The sequence below is a fragment of the Ricinus communis genome, chromosome 4 (genome assembly GCF_019578655.1).
Source record: "Ricinus communis isolate WT05 ecotype wild-type chromosome 4, ASM1957865v1, whole genome shotgun sequence".
NCBI classification, from domain to species: domain Eukaryota; kingdom Viridiplantae; phylum Streptophyta; class Magnoliopsida; order Malpighiales; family Euphorbiaceae; genus Ricinus; species Ricinus communis.
In genome coordinates, this window is record NC_063259.1 from 23852920 (window position 1) to 23872316 (window position 19397).

General features: G+C 34.0%; 2 protein-coding genes across 6 annotated transcripts; both read right to left on the minus strand.

Moving 5' to 3' along the window:
* Positions 1-903: 903 nt before the first annotated feature.
* LOC8264522 (importin-9) lies at positions 904-16040 on the minus strand. 5 transcript variants are annotated; one of them, XM_015716595.3, is made up of 33 exons: positions 15744-16036; positions 14779-14840; positions 14331-14423; positions 13296-13467; positions 11841-11956; positions 10980-11066; positions 10768-10884; positions 10611-10674; positions 10362-10504; positions 9914-9961; positions 9752-9820; positions 8736-8811; positions 8133-8263; positions 7242-7301; positions 7052-7121; positions 6881-6945; positions 6742-6803; positions 6538-6661; positions 6403-6460; positions 6211-6323; positions 4945-5022; positions 4786-4848; positions 4562-4657; positions 4351-4460; positions 3495-3684; positions 2900-3014; positions 2525-2637; positions 2374-2451; positions 1887-1952; positions 1678-1809; positions 1515-1571; positions 1347-1427; positions 904-1231 (listed from the first exon to the last, which is right to left on the minus strand). In XM_015716595.3, exons 1-33 carry the CDS (start codon positions 15868-15870, stop codon positions 1181-1183), a joined length of 3087 nt encoding a protein of 1028 aa, XP_015572081.2. In that variant the 5' UTR covers positions 15871-16036; the 3' UTR covers positions 904-1180. The 5 variants fall into 5 exon arrangements, 4 of the variants coding, with proteins under 4 accessions (XP_015572081.2, XP_048228951.1, XP_048228950.1 ...); XM_048372994.1 differs by having other exon boundaries at positions 13296-13453; positions 15744-15815; XM_048372993.1 differs by lacking the exon at positions 15744-16036 and adding an exon at positions 14975-15335.
* A 1104-nt stretch (positions 16041-17144) lies between these two features.
* On the minus strand, positions 17145-19263 carry LOC8264523. The gene is made up of 2 exons (XM_002514481.4): positions 18894-19263; positions 17145-18176 (listed from the first exon to the last, which is right to left on the minus strand). Exons 1-2 carry the CDS (start codon positions 19211-19213, stop codon positions 17327-17329), a joined length of 1170 nt encoding a protein of 389 aa, XP_002514527.2. The 5' UTR covers positions 19214-19263; the 3' UTR covers positions 17145-17326.
* Between the last annotated feature and the right edge of the window lie 134 nt (positions 19264-19397).

A 19397-nucleotide genomic window follows, 5' to 3' on the forward strand; every position in this document is an offset into this window, starting at 1 on the left:
GCTTCTCTCTCTCTCTCTCTCTCTATATATATATATATATATATATATATATATGAGCGCAACAATTGCTAATTGGGTAATAAGGAAAAGAAAAAGAAATTTCTTATGATATAAAATCATAACTTCAAAGTCATTTAATTTTAATTTTTTTCTGTTCTTTTCTGGGGCAATGATTTACTTCTTTCCGGTCAAAGATTAACTTTTAGGCTAATGGAAAACATGGATAAAAAAATTACATAATTACAAATTAAATCTTAATTTTTACAATGTTTAATAATTATATTTTTTTCTTTTAATTTATTTTTCAATGAAAAATTTTAAAATTTCACAGTATAAAAATGACGTAAAAAATCAATTGTGCTTAGTAAAATAATAATAATTATAAATCGATAAAAATAGTTTATCTTAAATATAAAAATATAATCATTAAAAATCTCATATATATTATTTCACATGATATTTTTTTATTAACTCACTAATGTTTATATTAGTAAACAGAATAATTTGTGTCAGAAAAATGTTTTCAAAAATAAATTAAATGAATTGGTATCTGTTTTAAAATTTTAAAAGAATTAAATAAAATTATTACAAAATTAAAAATTAAAATTTAATTAGTTACTAGACCATTGAAAAATTGGATGCAAACTTGCCTCACATTCACATAGGCCATCTGGAGGTTTTTCCCCATAAGATACAGAGCCTACTGCACTGCTTTGAAAACTCTGCATAGTATAGCAGATAAAAACGTGAGTTTTAGGTTGCAAATAAAGTAAAAGATTACTGGATATGCCCACTTTCTTGTGTTTCCAACATTTGGTAATTATGAAAATTATCCACTTGAACTGAAGAACCCAGACCAAGAGATGTGCACCAAGAAGGGAAGAAAAAAAAAATTGTGCAATATGCTTAGAAACCCTACTGTGTTTCATTGGATTTTGGATATGCATATTAATCCAGCGATTTACTTCCGTAAATGTCAAGAATTGAACATACATTTTCGCTTTACAAACTCACACTCAGCGGTTCTGTTTCTTTCTTCAATAAATCAATGAAATAATTTGGCCCCCATCCCACCATAAAACCACAAAAAGATAATAATAATAGCAATAAAAAGGGGCGCGCACACATGCACACAAAAAATAGCACCCCACAGTCCAGTCTTAAGCAAAAAAAAAGCATGTTACCGCTCTAATACTGTCCTAATAGCATCTTGTTGGGCGTGTGTCAAACCCTGTGGTTCCAAACAAAAAAGTAAGATGATAGCTTCTCATCTATGGTAATCCTCGCAAAAATTAATTTTTTTTTATTTATTGTTTTGAAATGCTTGACCAAGAATGCAAGCTTACCTGGCAAAGATGATCAAACAGTTCTCTGTCACTGTGAGAGAACTTCCCAAAGAACTCCGCAAGATAGCTTGCCAAGTTAATCTGCCAGGCATATTTCAAGGAACTGAGACCATATATAGAAGTTTTTACATTTCAGCGACATACATAGATTTTGGAACATAAGCACACCTCATTCAGTGGATCAGCAACATGCAACAAGCCATTATCATCCCCATCCTCATCATCCTTAAAATTTATAAATCACACGTCTGTTAGTATTGTGGGAGGTAAGGAAAAAGGTGCAATATATCAGTGCAGAAAAGATAAAGGAAAATTCTTTTTGTCAACCAACCTCATTAAACGCTTTCGCCATTGCTTCAAGTTGATCATATGTGGTTCTGCCAAACGATGTACCAGCAGCAGAGTACATCGAATTCTTATCAGATTCCACAGCTCCTTCCTGTATTTCTTCACACTCACTCTCCTGCAATAATGACTAATTCGATGCTATTCCATTTCCAGTAGCTAAGTTGATAAAAGAGACATGAAAATTCCACTTACATCATCATCACCAGCTTGTACTTGCTCTTGGATTTCAATCAAAGCATCAGCCAGCAAAGCCACTATCTGCTACAGCACATGAGAGAAGAAAAATGCTTCTTTAATTTGCTCATATTTATTGATCAATGCATCTCAGACACATGATACCTGAATAACCACTTCTATGCAAAGGAAACCATAGTGGAGAGACAATCCTTCACATAAAACCATATACGATACGAGCTATGAATAAACTCGCATACACAATGAGAAGAACCACAGTATTCTCCAGGAAACAATAAAACAATCACAAAAATATGATTATTAGGGGACAGAATATGGCAACTAGATTCCTACTCAGATTACTTATCTAGATCAACAAGGCATTAACCAGGCAATTGACCTCACAGAAAAATCATGCCCATCTCCATTTACTACAAGATAACCTCTGTTTAAGAGGCGACTTGTCTGCCTAAAAATTTAAAGCTAGATTTTAATCTAGAAGTACCTTTCCAGGAAGCGGCATTACTGTCCACTGATCTGGAGTTAGCTTAGCTTTTGAGCGAGTAGTTATCCCTGCAGCAGACTATATGAAAACGATTAAATTCTTGACTAAACATCCTAGAAACATGCATTTCAAGTTCATGTTGAAAACAAACCTTAATCAAATATCCCTGTACATTAATCTTCCCCAGTTCAGCATGCTTTGTGGACAGCAATAAGGCCAAAGCAGTGGTTGTAACCTTAATTTGATATGCCCCTTGTATCTCCCCTGAGCTCAGTAAGAATTCAGGGCAAAAAAAACATTTTGAGCTCACATTGAATGCTTCGAAAACTATGTATTTTATATAATACATCAGCAAGGCACATATCATAAACCCCGATTAGGGCTATAAATGACTTTGGCTAACTCAGCTTGGCTTATTCATTATTGAGCCAAGCTGAACCAAGTCCCTGTGGTCATATATGGCTCATGAGCCTAAATGAAGCCAAATACTTTTGGTTGGGAAAAGAGTATCTTTAAAGATGCCTACCTTGCTGCCTAGTCCATTCAGACATTATATAAACAAAGGAATTATCATAGCCTCCAGCAGGAATAGTGATCAGCATATCTATAAATTGTTCAACATGAGGGGCACTCATGTGGACCTGCATTACAGAACAGTTAAAGGTCAACCAATGAAAACCACAAGGACTGCATGCTTAATATTAACCATAAAAGCTTTAAAGAAACCAAATTAAGTTGGCAACATCCACTATTAAGCCCCTCAACTTTTCAGTTTTATTTTATTGAGCCCCTGAACTTTTATTTTGTTTTATTGAGTTTTTATATTTTTATCTTTTTTTAGATTTAGGACTTTTAATGCATACGTTATTAGACGTTTTCTGTTTTATGTGGGCTCTTGTACTTTTATTTTTTCTTTTATTAAGGACTAGTTCTTAATAAAAGCAAAAATAAAAGTACAAGGGCTTACGAAAATAAAATAAAAATTAAGGGGCTCAATAAAATAAGATATAAAAGTTAAGGGGTTTTATAATGCATTTTGCCAAGAAGTTAAAATATAGAAATCACTAGCAACATTCAAGCAAGTAGACAAGATGAAGCATTAGTTGTTGAGCTACAAATACCAATCTAGCAAAAATAAGTAGTAAGGAGCTTCTCAGTCCTGCTATTTGAGCTGTTTGCAATCGCCTGACAAGAGCAGCAACAAGGTCTTGAATATGTTGTGCCATTTGCGATGGCAGATATAAAATGAGTTGCAAAATATAACTCCCAACAAAAAGAGATCCAGAGCTTTCCAAGTCAGGGTCAAGAAGCCTGCATTGCCCACAAACTGGCATCAGAAAACCAGTCTAAGAAAAAGTATAGCAGTAAAGATTTTGCAAAATGATCGAGAGCCACTTGCATGTTGAAGTGCTATATGAAGCATAAGTACAAACTGGACAGTCATTAATATCATGCAAACTCATATGTGCACTTTACTATACAGCATATATAGAATAGCTAGAATGTCCCAGGTTCAAAAATAAATGGAACCACCAAATAAATTCGCCACAAAAAGCTGAACATAGATAAATATATGTTTGGACACCTTCGGTTTTTACCAAATAAGAAAACAATTTGAGATGTGAGTGGAAGGTAGCAGACCATCACCTTATACCCCCTTGTCAACCATCAGAAAGTTCGTCAGCATCAATAACCTGTGGTTTAATTTAAATTTCATAGTTTCAGCAGAATGACGGAGGTTTTATAACTTTGAACATGACAGCATGATAATGTTGGAGCTGGGTCCATTTTAGTCTAAGAAGGTTTTAGGACAATTATGGTAGCACTTAATGTATAACCAAGCACCATTACAATCTCCAAATAACCATCAGGACTACTAGCATCCTCACCCCTTACATTCATCTAGTACCTATAAGAAAATTTAAATAAAAAGCAAACCAACAATAAAATATATATAATATATATATAGAATCTGACCTTGAAGCTGCATCAAGCAAACTTCTCATTGTAAATCCAGAATCAGCAGCCCAAGAGAGTATTTCTTGCCTTCCTCCAGATATAAAAGCAGCTAAACATTCTGTGGCATTCTGGTCGACGATACAGCAGAAAGAAAAACTAGTCATTTATCTATAGGATATGTGCAACTATAATATTAGTAAGACAATTTAAAAGCTTGTGTCAAACTAACCTGCATTTCACTATGATCATCACTTTGGAGGACTATCCGGACAACAGCATCAAAACAATCATCATATAATGCTTTTATTACGCCGCTTGGAGCATTCTGTACAATGCTATCATAAACTGTAATTAGCAAAGCAGGTATCACAATTATGCTGTTGCTTAAAATTGAAGAAGAAAAACCAATTTTTGAAATTAAGATTGAAGGAGACCTTCTTGAGAGTAACTTGCCTTTAATAGCATGGTTACCAGATCCAAGGATCCAGCTACCAATCCATCAGGTTGCTGATGTGGCTGATAATTATGACACAGACTCATCAGAATAGTGCTTTAATCACATTACTGAGCAACTGAAGACAATTCATTTTCACATAATTCTTACAACCATACTTTATTCAAGACAGGCCCAATATGCGGCAAAACTCGAGAAACCAATAGATGAATACAGCCAGGAACATTTTTTATTGCCTGGGGGAATATTTAAGTAAACACAGTTAGCCAGAATAGTAAGACATACAAATACACAAAATCAAGTTAAAAAATAATTGAAATGATGAAGCACGCATTTGCATGTGTGCATATCTGTGCAACAAATCTGATCAGTGCAGCGAAACTGGACAATTTTCCAACTCCAAAATATTCTCCAAATCTCTTTGTATTTTTCTCAAACTGCTGATCTCAACAATTTAAGGACAGACTAGGCTATGAGCAGTCTTACCACCATTGTCATAAATTCTTTGGATTTAAACCACAGAGAACAGGAGTATGAAAGTAAGAACAATACTAATTGAAAAGATGCTAAATAAGAGGACAAGATGCAATATTAACTGAGGTGCAAAAGAAATATCACAAAAGATTCCCACTGTACTATGTTGGTTGCAATCCATACTTTTCCTAGCAATATGTATTGTGTACAAGTACAAAATTATAAAAATAAATATCTCAAAAGATTCCCTCTGTATTAAGTTGGTGGCGGTGTTCCAAATATCATAATTTACATCCCTTAAGGGTATCAAGAAAACCCAAATTTGAATTACTAATGATTGATTTCCCACCAGCATGTCTGCAATCGACATGCTTATTACATTTCTTAAATCTTGTAATTTATAGGGTATAATTGGTAAAAATTAACTGAACTTCGTACATCATTGATTAATACAGGGAAAAGAAATAATATTCAAATGCATACACTGATTGAAGTGGAAAAGAATAAATCAATCAAAATTTTAGTAGAGCCTTGATTTGAGTTTGAGGCTGTGTTTAGTTGAATTTTAAAAGGCAGCCTGGTGTGCAGCTGACAAGAATTTAGTTGGATATACATATATAGCATGTAAGTGTATCAATAGAATAATCTCATAATCTAAAAATAGGCTTAGAACACATAAAGCATCATATCAAAAATATTTAATAATTCTCCACCTTAAAGACAATTTCTTTGCCTTTCCATTTGAACATCAAATCAAAACATGCCATAACAATCAAAATGAAAGTCAAACTACATCCAAAGAAAATAACAAATTGGAAGACATTTTGACTTATTGCAATATAATCACCAATCCTATCCATCCAATATGATTAGTGGTCAATGAAAACTGAGAACAAAGAAATTACAACAAGAGAACATAAAAATTCTACAAAGATAACGAAAATTATTACCTCCAGAGCTTCAATTGCTTCGATGCTGATAAAGGGATCAGAAACATGCACCGCCCACATATTCAAGATTACAGGTGAGATGATAGACTCAACCATTGCTGATACTTCATGACCTATAATCCACATATACAAAAACTGAGACAATTACAACAAGAATGCAAATACAGGGCACGCAACTATAACCAAACCCACCTGCCTTAATTGCTGCCTGCAATGTTTCAAGTACTAGGTGTAACGTTTCATCAGATGCCTGTAAATCATAATGGTTTAGCCACTTTTAAATTTAAGTACAAAACAATAACTTCAGGATTCTATTTGATACGTTACCTGATGAAGAAGATTAGTAAGCGATGAAAATAATCCCATCATTTGGTGCTGAAAGATTCCTTTGTTAACTTCAGGTAGGAGTTGCGAGAGAGCCCTGCAAGCACCTACTTTCACAGGTGGGAGCCTGCTAGCATAGCACATTATAAGATTCTTATTGCTCTCCATCATAAAGGTAAACATCAAAATATAATGAGGTTCACTTACACATTCATGCCAACCGCCTGTATAGCTACAGAGATATATTGCTCAAGCACTCCGTGACTGACCTGTAGGATATTGAGATTCAACATCAATTCTTCCAAAAATGATGTATAGAAAGATGAGGAAATGTAATAGTAAGTACCACAGAGGAGAACTTAGCAACTGATATAAAAATACGAGCATAAAGAAAGGGATATTCATGCACCCCTGCACAAGAAAACAATAGCACCACATAGTTTCAACCTATTAACAATAGAAATACAACTGGCACAAAAGAGAATAAGGGACGAAAAGAATAGAAGTAGAGAAGTACCTGTCCCGATGTCTTCAGTGATCATCTGATCTATGAGGTTTCCTAAGCTGACCTTGGTCAATCCTGAAGCCTATAGAGAAAATGTTAATTTTCAGGGAGCAGTATCTGATATCACAAGCAAAGAAAGAGCAGCCACCTCCCCAACGCATCAAGACCCAACAACTAGAAATATAATTCCAAAAATACAAACCTCTGATTCAAGCAATTGCTCTGACAGAGATGCAACAGCAAAGAGTGTAGCCTCCCTCATCTGCAAGATTTTACCATGCAAAAGTGAATTAAGATAAAATAAGAGAAACCACAACATCATATATGGAAAAAAAATAATAATAATATAAAAGGCCAGCCTCATGCCAAACTCTAGGGCAGAGATTTGGATCCAAAGAATTTTAATTTGAGAATGTAGGCATCACAATCTTGGTAGAAGTAGCTTAAAACTTTATATGATAAATTGGAAGCCCAGTCGACGAGTCAGAGCTACAGAGACACAAATTTAAAAAATAAATTGTCCGCAAGAAAAGAACACCAAAAAGTACATGAAGCACAAGCCAACTAACCTAACACCAAAAAGTTAGTCAAAATTGGAAGTTACCCAAATCCAAAAGGATACTTCAAAACATAACATTCGAATAACAACTGCATCTGAGGGTACCATTGGGAATTATATTTACGTGCCACCGGCAGCACAGGTTAGAAAATAAAAAATAAAAACACCCAAGTTGCTAAGGGTTCACTATTATGCCTCTTTGATATATATAGAAATCAAACAGAACAGACCTAAGGTGCACAGCTTCATTTCATAAAGAAACTTTCAAAATAATGGCATTGAACAATAAATATGAAATATTGAAAGACGTGCTCTTTTGATGGACTTCCTTTCAGAGCCACAAGAGCAGAAGCTAAATAACTGCTCCTGCTGCAGTGTACTTACGCAACATAACTTAGCTACCTCATGCTTAGTTGGGAAGGATACTGTTGAAAGGAGAAACTCAGAAATGCTTAAAGGGCCAGGCACCAAACTATAGCCATTACAAGATGGGTTCTTCAATTAAAAAAGAAAAAATGGAACTTCTTCACTTACTTTCCACCAAACTATGGAACCAGTAGCTTTTGCTCGTTGAGACTCGTTGAATCTCTCTCTCAGAGCATCTATGATGGCATTGACTCCATCTCCACCGAAAGAGTTAATCACCTCCTCTAGCAGAAGCACGCCTGCCAGAAGTAATTGTCCCATTATAGCAATATGTGGTGCAGCGCAGAGAGATGAGACACAACCAAAGTTTAACACAGCTAACAAATAAAGTATATTATAGCAACTAATGTTGATATTCTAATTCTCTAATATTCTCTTCCAACTCCTAAACCTGTTTACAACTTCCAATTGTTTATTGGGATAAGTGAGAACGACTATCTCAAACACGCCTATTATTCTCTCTTCCAAAAGGACCAAAAAGGATCATTACAAAGACATAAACTTGTAACATGTTTGCATGTTCTCTGTTAAATGCATAACTTTATTTTCCAAAAATGAAGATTTATCACAGTGCTTCCTTAACATGTTATCCTCTTATCATTAAGATACTAAACAAATTAATTCAGCCTCATTTTCTAGTATGTAACTTTACAAGTTACTATTAGGACCCAGGGGTACTAAACCGCAATTAAGTGCAAAAGAGATGATTACCAGAAACACGACAGCTATAAGTAACATCATCCTCATCCGCAACGAATTGGTTAGCATCCAATGACCATGTATGGACCTATAGAACATGTCGACAGAAAAAGGAAGGGGAAATCAATGACTTTCAAAATCATAAATAACAGCATTATTTGCAGCTTCAAACATGCTGTTTTAACAGAAAAGGACAGGAGTATCTGCACTTAAACGTTCAAACAAGTCAAATGAATTTCAGCTTTGCATATAAGAGAGCTGACGTCAAAGCATGCATGCTAATAAGTAATTTGTGAAGCAAATATTGTGATGTTAAAGTTTTTCTTTGGAAAGAAAAAAAGTGGTTTACCCAATTGTTATAAGGAAAGCTAAAGAAGAAGAAAGAGGAGCCTTACATCAATTTTCCTTATCTCTACTTTTCAACAGAACTTTTTATTCTCATCTTCCACCACAAATACATTGGTTTTATATCTTCTGTTTTTGTACAACAGGAAATTCAACAGAATTACTTTACTTTTATGTAAATGGATAGTTATGTCATATGGTAAGCTTTTTAATAATAGGAGTTGCTTCTTATTGCACATAAAATGTGATTCGTACATATATAGAGAGAGACACACAGACACCTATGACAATGAGCCTTCAAAAAACAGTAGGGTTGCTCTATGGTGACATAGATATCATTATTATTGTTTTGTTGAATCGAATAGATATCACAGTTTCAAATCACAAACACCTTCCCCCCAACCAGCCACCACCATCTCATCACCCCATCCTCCCTCCCTCTTAGAGAGTAAGAAGTCCCATGCTCTGATCCTCTCCAAACCCGAAAACCACAAAGCTTTATGCGCTTGGTAGAAGAAGTTATAGATGTACCCTTAAGTAAAATGTAATCTATTAGAAATATCAATCATTACAGCAATGCCGCTCTCAGCAAGATAGAATTGCAATATAAAAGCTTTTATGCTGCAATCACTAGAATGTGAAACACATGAAGCAAACTGCAAACAGGAATTGAAGCTAAATACCTGTTTCTCTGTGATTTGCAGAAAAGCTATGGTGTAATAAACCAATTCCTTAACATTATTCCAAATAACCTACACAAAGCAAGGTGTATAAGTCTAAATAAAATACTTTTGGTGAAAGGAAATATATCAGAAGCAGAAACAGAATTGAAAATTGATCTCAACCTTCATCAATTTCGCACTGCCAACAATAGTCAAGAGAAATTCAAAAAGCTGTACATACAGAACATACAAAATCGATCATTTATGAATCCACAAGTAAATGTATACAAATGCAATATATAACATACTTTCTAGAAACAAAATATCTCTATATTAGAAATTCACGTCTCTTCTTCAGCAATATAATATGCATCAAATTCTAGAGCATTATTAAATAGAAGTCAACATGCTTTACTCTGAATCTGCTTTTTCAGCATCATATGTCTCAAATAGATTACTGTTTCTACAAACTAATGTTTCATGAAGAAATATTTAAGTGAATCACATGTGTCAATCAAGATGACACGTCTTACTGTTGATAACATAAAACCAGCCAAGCAGATTCATTACATCATAACTTTTATTTGCTCTTTATATATATGTGATAAGAAAATGCCAGAAATTCCATGACCTGGATAACAAATGAATCAAGACTTTTCTCGGCACCATCAGAGTCATAACTATCCTCATACGGATCTTCTGTACCCTCAACTGATGATCGCACATACACTTTTAGAGACGTTACAAATGTTTGCCACAAAGGTCCCAGAATAGCTGCAACAATGTGGCCTATTAGTGGGGTAAACTACTAAAATCAAATATTCAAACACCAAATTTCTAAATTGACTTTTATTATATTAAGATAACATGGCAAACCTACCTATAAATTGACTTTCAGCAAGACTATGAAAATTCTGAACAAACTGATTCAAGCACTTTAAGACCTAACGAGAACAGCAGTGAACATCATTAAGACCTTATTCCATTTTCCGATCAACAACCAAGACCATAGAAAGATAGATCAAGAGACAAAGCACCTCCATTCTCATGCTCCAATCTTCAGGATCTTCAGATTGCACCGGCTGTTGTAAGATCATAGAAAATTGATCCATCCAGGGTTGAAGCATTGGTGTCATCAATGCGCTGGTTTCTGTCTGAACAATGTATTAGATCTTTCAATCAATGACAGGACAAGCTAAATTTAAATTTCAGAACGACGCAGAGAAAACTTGAGGTGTGAAGAACATACCTTATATACACCACTCATAACTCCAAGCATGGATGTGCAAGAATAAACTATTGAAAGGGCCTTCATTCGCAAATAGTTATCATACATCTGCTCCAACAAAGTGCAAGAAATTAATCACACAACACAAAGCGAAAGGTTTTAATGTTGATATCTTCCAAAACCAAAGCCCCTAAGAAGAGATTAACACAAGCTATTTATCAGACTATACTGATTTTGATTTCTGCAAGAGAAAACACAGAGCACCTGATTTATTTGGAAATTGTGTGTAGAATCAGCAAGGTCTTTTCTTGTTTGGCTGTGATATGATTGCTTATTTCTAACTAAGTCATGCTTATTTCTAAGTAAGTAATCTTGCTATGCTAGCTAGATATCTTGAATATTTTTGCTGAATCCTTTCCGAAAATGGTTAAGAACCCAACATGGACCAGGAAGGCAAAACTATGTTTCCACGGGTTTAATTGCAAAACCTCATTGAAGTGCAAGGCTACTTAGTCACTGCAAGCAGAGATCTTTCACATGACATTTAGCAAGATTGTAAGTTTCCTCTTTTCTAGGTTATCAAAATATTTAAACGTACATTGATATGTAACTCAAACCAATTTGGTAACTATAGTAGCATGATGGTACCACTAAAATAGACACTCCAATGACTGACTCCTATGCTATAGACACCTGGAAGCACAGGTGAATGCACATTCATTAAAATATTCACACCATCTTCTGAAATATTCATGTTTACACAAATGGATGTCCTCACCTTTAAGTAAACACTGAATAGCAGAAGTAGGAACGTGATAATGGAAAAACTACCAAAAGCTATCTCCAGTAGAAATAAAATGTAAGGAATAAACAAATGCTAACCTGAGGGGAAGATACAATTGTATGTAAGCATGGGAATAAAACAGGTATTAGTGTAGGCACCACTGTATCATCTAGATCTCCAGATAGAAGGGCTAAGCACCTTAGAGCTCCATTTACTACAAAAGGAATATGAAATGACTGAGATATTAAAGCATGTGATACCCAATTAATCTTAAATTGATTAAACTAAAAGCAGAACCTGATAAATTAACAGATCAAGATTGAAGGTAATAACAGTATGCCCACAAATGTTATAGTCATTTCAAAACTTATTTAGGGCATATCTATAGAGCGTTCTTCAGGCCGGCCGTACTAACTATAGACTATAAATAATAATACCCTCAATCAATATGCAGATTATATATCAAGTAAATATCTCAGTTTCGACAAAGAGCAGCGCAAAAGGTGAAAACGATGATATGCACAATTTAACCAAGAAACAAAAGAATACGAGTACATGTACATGAGGAAAAAAAACTCTAAGAGCAACCACCTTTATTCCTCACCATTAAAAATAATAGTCCATGATTCGGCCATTATTTTTCTTTTCTCTTTTTTTTTCTCTCTTTTAGTTTGGCGACTCTGGTAAGTAAACAGCATTTGCAGATAACAAAATAGGTACCACACAAGTTCTGCCATAGTTTTACAAGCTAAAATAGTTCATGTGGTTTTGGAACAGTTCAGTAATTTCATAATAAATCATATTTTTATTTCTTTATTGTTAAGTATAGACAGGCTTTCAAACACTGTAGAAGTATAAATCCTAAATACATATTTTGTATTCATGTTTTGGAGTTTAGAGCAATTTTTTCTTCATCTGTTCTTCTCAAGTGAAATTCAGAGAGGTTTTATGCTTAAAAGTGAGCAAAAACATTTCAGAGATCTTCGGGAATTCAAATTGAGCAAAGAAGAATCTAAAGGAAGATTCTTTTCCTATGTTAGTTCTTGAGCTGACCTGGAATTCACATAAAAACATAACAGGGCTTAAAATAGCCGACCTGGTCATCAACGCCTGACTAAGTTCCATAGAAGTTTTGAATACTATTGGTGGATAATTACATGCTTTATTCAAAAGCTCTGAGAGATGTTAGAAGCAACAGCCATTATTTCATTGGAAGGCACTTTTATCCTTTTCTTCTTTATGGCTCAAGGCATGGATATATAGATTTGAAATAGAAGTTCCAAAGTTGGTTTCTGCTAAGATGATTCATATGTGTTATTTCAGGTATTTCTACCAATTCAATGGTACTTCTGGTTTAGCAATATTTGGTCATTCACGTCTTAGTCGACCTTGTATTCTTGGTAGTATTCTGCTCACATTTCTTGTGCCAGGTTCAAACCCCAATCAAAAGTGGTGTCTCATAACAAATATTTTTGATTCACTTTTAAGAAAAAAGAAAGGAAGAAAATAAGAAAAGACAGATTCAACTGAGAATGAACATTCCAAGGGCTTACCTCCATTTATATTAGTTTGATCAGAAATCAACTTTAGAAGGGATGGCATTAAGTCAGGCCAACCCTCTGGCCAGTCATACATAGCAATAGAAGCTATGGCCATACTGATTGCTGTGCAGATTTTCTTGTGAGAATCATCCAATGAAGCTACAAGAAGTCTGCGTATAACTTCCTAATTAAAACAATGATGAACTTAGTATATATAAGAGCATAAAGGACTAAACTGAAGTAAACAAATTAGCTGGAAAACATTAACAAAGAATCGGAAAAAAAACACGTGCGAATTAGAGTAATTTAAGTGACTTCTCAAATGAGTAATCCACAGAAACTAACTTAATAATAGAACCACACTAAATTCAATTGCATGATATTTGACTACCATTATTTTAGTGGTATCATAAACTAGCACAGTTAAAAATTGATATATTCAAACAGATTAAGCTATGTAACATGGATTTGAAAATCATGTGATGCATATAGAAGTTTTGAATTTCAAAAAGATTTTGATACACTAGAAATAATTTATTCCTCCAAAGAATCACTTTATCATTGCAAATCTGAGTGACATTTTAGGTGCCTTTCAATTGTAAATGTAATTAAGTAGTTCAAATATAATAGAGAAATGGATATGCAGAGCAGCATACTTCTTAAAAAGTTTCATGTGGCTCACTTAATCCATTGTTATCAACAGAGTTATCCATGGGTAATACCTAAATGAGCATTGTAAACAGTTTTCAAATAAATGTTAGTTGCTTCTCTTCAATTTGTATTCTGCAAAAGTTGCTTTCCTCAGTGATATTTTCAGTAGCATATTAGAGGTGCTGATACACATTAATGCACTTAGAAATTCAGTCTGTCAAAGAACTACAGCTGATATCATTTGGGAAACATAGTCAAAAGCATAATATTTGGCCTCAAAAACTTGCCCAAAGAGAGGAAGAAGAACTAAGGCTAGTAACAGAAAACAGGGTTTAAAGGGTGAAAGGAAATCCTCGTTCAAAAAAAGAGGGTGAAAGAAAATCAGGTTGTATTTACCTTTTCTTCGCTTGATACAGCAGGATGTTCAAAAGAGTCATCACCTTCTTGCCAGTGTTTTTTAATGAATTGCTTTAGAAGAACTGCTGCTAAGTAATAATTAGTTAAATCTCACAATATATAAAGTCTTCTTGCTTATGCCAGATATAAATAATGTTTGAAGGTGGACAACATGCAATATGTAAATACAGTAGATCAAATGAGTAAATTACAACATGCAACTCAACAAATTGATGAGAAGAGAGGCAGGAAAAGGCACATTTAAATGCTTCCCTAATTCATCAAATAAGACAAAATTACATTACCACATTTTTCTGGAACTGGAAGTTCCATAGCTTAACAAGTAATTAAACTATAAGAAAAAGGTTAAACAGATAAATAATTAACAAAGCCAGCATGATATAGCTGAAAGAGATAGTAATAAAAAAATTTAGACAAAAAAGGATATCTGACGCAATCCCAAAGAAAGCTCCCTGTTCGCAGCAACCATGGATAGCGCCCGTCCAAAACCTACAGGAAAAGTAAGCAATTGTAATTGCTTCTTTTACAAAACGAAAAGAAAACGAGCTAAAGGATATTGGATACCACAACATGCACACAAGGAAAAAGACAAAAGAGACATCTTTTCTACATGGACAACTTACTAAGAACAGAATTGTTCACATGATTTAAGTATATTGTAGGATAACGATGCCAAAATTATGATGCTAGCCGACTAAAGTTCTAAAATCAAAAGATATATGCCCCTTAAGTATTGATGGAAAAAATCCCTCTCCCTCAAAATGCTCTCCAGTTCGTTCCACTGCCGAGTCCAAATATAGTGAGAGGGCTCAATGAAAGAACTGTTCTTATTCCCATGCAATGCAACAGCAGATACATCAGCAAGCCAAAAGATCTTCCTCCAGTTATGAAACTACCTATGAGATTCCTGTGAGCATATAAGCTAATTCAAATAACCTTCTATAATCCATGTATATCGTTCTAATGAAAATGCCTATGAACTACAATTTTTTTCACTAATCTGAAGGTTACTGATGATAACCGTGCTTCCAAGCAAAAAGAATTATATCACCTATACAATATAGAAACGTAATGGATTCAATGCAAACACCCATATTGAACTGTAAACGACAAACCTAAAATCTAAAGCAACTTGTTCATTTTCACCCCAAATCTGCTAATGTTGAAGCTCAATGCTACAGTCTACATAACATCCTTGCTAACCTGACATTCTTTTAACACTAATCTCAATCAATTATAAATGTCAATTTACCTAATGATCAAACTTCACATCAATATAATATTTCCGCTAAAAGCCAAACACATTATGAAACCTGTCAATTCAAATGTATATAACAAAGTTTAACACGTATACTTATACAAGCTTTTAAAAAAATTAAAGAGAAAAAAAACCTGGTTGAAGAGAGGCTTCATTAAGAGAAGCTTCAGCGAAGGAACGGACTTCTTGGTTAAGGTCGAGTGTTGCATTCAAACAATTTAGTAGCCATTCTTGATCTTTATCTATAACTATGTTTGCCATTTCATTCAATTTCTTTCTGAATTGTATTCCCCGCTCTTATAAAATTGAGTTATCTGCGGTATACACACAACGCAGAGAAATGAGACACTCAGAGGTTTTTAGGGTTTTGACAGAGGGCCAGAAGACACCTCACTCACTGGGCTCAGCTTGTGCGATGGCCTTTTGCCTTTTATCTTCTGTTGATGAACAGTCACTTCTTTAATTCAATTCTTTAGTAATTAACTACCTTCAATGGCGCCAATGTTAAAAAAAAAAAAAAAAAAAAAATCCTATTTCAATTAGAAATATTTTTAGGTCGAATATAGATTTAGAATAAAAAAAAATTAGAAAATAAAAGAGAAAATATTTCTATTTTGAAAATAATAATAAAAGATAGGTGAATTTTTTAGAGTACCGTAACTATATAAATTTTTTAATATTTTTATGTATCCATTAAATAAAAAATATAAAATTTTAGGTCAATTTACATAAAAATAATTTTAAGAAAATTTTATTAAAATGTTTTACTTAAAATTTCATATTAAAGTATTTTATATAAACTTAATTCAAATTTAATAGATTTTTTAAATAAATATATAAAAAGATTATTGAAAAATCAATATAACTAAAGATAATAATACTTTTTCTTTCATTTGTCTTTAGTATATAGAAAGTGAGAGAAATTTATTTCTATAATAAATTGTACTATGTTACAATTTGATTTTTATTTTTTAATAAATAAGAGATGAGATAGAAATATATTATTATTTTTTATGTTTTAATTTTCAAGTATATGGGAGAAAAATAACAGAAGATTTTTAGTATTTATTTTCCCTCTTTTTTCTTTTTTCTTTTTTCATTCTAACTGTTTACAAATAAAGGAGTATGGTGAAAGTAAAAACATAGTTACCCTATTGAGCAAATAGTTTTTTGTTTCCTTTTTTGTTTGAGGAAGTTCCATTCAAATAGTTCATTGTATAGCTTAAATAGAGTTATAATTCCATTCCAATATAGTTAGTTTTGACAAACACATTATTAGATGGAAGGTATTATTAGTTCCAACTTAAATCATCAAACAAGAATATATAAATAGAAAAACAATAAAGAAATAAATAGTCAAACAAACTAACTGTAAAATTGCAATATAATCCTGAGTACATAAACTTTTGGGGAAGAAAAAAACAACTTGACAATTGTGGGTTTAGTTGTAAACTTAGAATCAATTAACAAAAGAGACAAAGAATACAAATAGGAAAAGAAAAATGAAAGGTGTACAAGAGTAACTATTAACTACATTAAACAGAAAATAATACCATTTTAACATAAATTCATAGGAGTAATGAGTATAATAATTAATAGAGGGTCTAAGAGTTAATAGTTTATACAGCCAATACAATAGCACCTTCACAATAAAAACAATGCAAATTTGTGAGTTTTAGGCAGCTAGCAATTAGCCATTAACAATTTAGCATTCTTCTCATTCCCATTTGGTCCTAAGATGTTGAGTGTGCCTGAAATCATAGGTTAGCACCAAGCTTCCATTCATTCTCCTCAACATAAACCTCTCAACCAAAATATAACAGCCAAATTTCTTCCATTCGCCAATGCCTCTAAATTCCTCCATTCTCTTCACTCTCACTTGCATTTCATTACTGCCAATCCAACCAAATCTCTCTTGCTCCCACTTCATTCTCTCAATAATTGCTAAACGTAAGCCCACACTGTTAGTTTCCCCTCCAACATTATCAGTGCTCCTAAACCACATCATCCCATCAGCCACATTCTTCTCAGTATGTAACACTTTCTCACCAACTGCAGCTGCTTCAGCTTCAACGATAACATCCACATTCACAGCATTGCCTCCATTACTGCTATTCTCGCAAGCGAAAATTTGTTCCCATTGTTGCTCAAGCGTCATCTCATAATATCTTGAATTACCTATCTGATCTTTAAGTGTTCCATCTTTGATAAACATGAAAGGGCAGTACCACTTTCCTACTACAACAGGTGAGGAAGTGTTCTGTGACAAGGGGAAGTTGAAGTCTGGAAGGCGCGCACGCAGAATCTTGTCAAGTCCTTGTGCTTCAGTTAACTCGAATTCATGTGCAGTTGAGGTATGTACTCTCCAACCTTTTCTCCTTAAGAAATCTGGCGGGAATCCATCTGATGCCACAGATTTGGCAACAAACCCACCCCAATTTCGGCGGTGAATCTCAAATTGCTGATATATGTCATGATGATCCAGAGATTGCGGTTTTAAATCAGATACACAGCTACAAAAGCAGCATGTTGTCATGTCCTCCTCCTTGGAGTTTTGGTGAGCTTCCCTGAGAACATGAAATTTTCAGAAGCCATCAAGCATCCAGACTAATTAGAACAGAATAGAGACTTGCATCCATATTGAACATTTCTTTTTACCCCACAGAGAGTTCTCATTTTTATGAAAAAGAAGTCATTCAACCTAAACAATCATGTATTAATTTGTGCGTAAGCCTATTCATGGTTTCGCTTAACGCCACTTCCAGATGGGTTTACTTCCTGGACTTGGATATCTCTTTCGCTATCAGTCCTAATCTGAGCTCGAACCTGCAAAAATATGACTACTTTTTGGCTGAACCTTGGCAGGGAACAAAGCAGACTAAGTTTGGCCTGACCGAGATTTATACTTATACAGGCCTATTAATCGGTCAGGGTCAAAAATAGATATTGACATCTCTAATATACCAGTCCATACAAAAATATACAAACTTTAAAACAAGCTTAAATATGTTTAGGTCCAACTATAACTTGTGGAATACAATTAAGAAATGCTCAGCCAATAGATGCCACCCACATTCAATATACATGTCAATCAAAATATATGCGAAACAGGTCCATATTCAGATGTTAAAAAAATCTTTCCCGGGATTTGCTAAACAGCGAGAAATACAATGAAGCATTTTTTATGTTTCATTACCCTCAAACTACAAATTCCCAGCCTTCAAACAGAAACCAAGGAAAGAGAAAGCCAGAAACTATGAGATATACTGTAAGTGCATACATACCCTTTACGCTTTCCACGACGCTCTATGCAGTAATATCGATTAGAAGAGACTGGTTGATTAAGAACAGGAATGAAGACGACGCGGTTTATGGAAACAGTTTGATTCTGACCGACTCCTGACGAATACCTAACCTGTAAGTTTTTGTTTTGAGGGAAAGGCAGATCATCAACTTGATGGCTCTTGCACAATCCAAAACAGCAAGTAGGCTCAGCTTCTTCATCTTGGATTACAAGAATCCCAGAGTTTGGACCTTCAGGCGGTGCTAATGAAAGAGCCGATGGGTCTCTTAGATACAAAGACAGAGGCCTTGTCACATACATTTTTCTTTTCTTTCCTTATCTATAATTTTCTTGGCTCTAGTGCACTTCTTATAAAAAACATAGGTGTTGTATTCGAAAAGTCCAGTTATGATATAGGATGGACAAGTTAGACAAGTAATATGAAATTACTTAGAAGGGACTCTTATGCATGTATATACATGTAGACAAACCAGTTGAATATTTT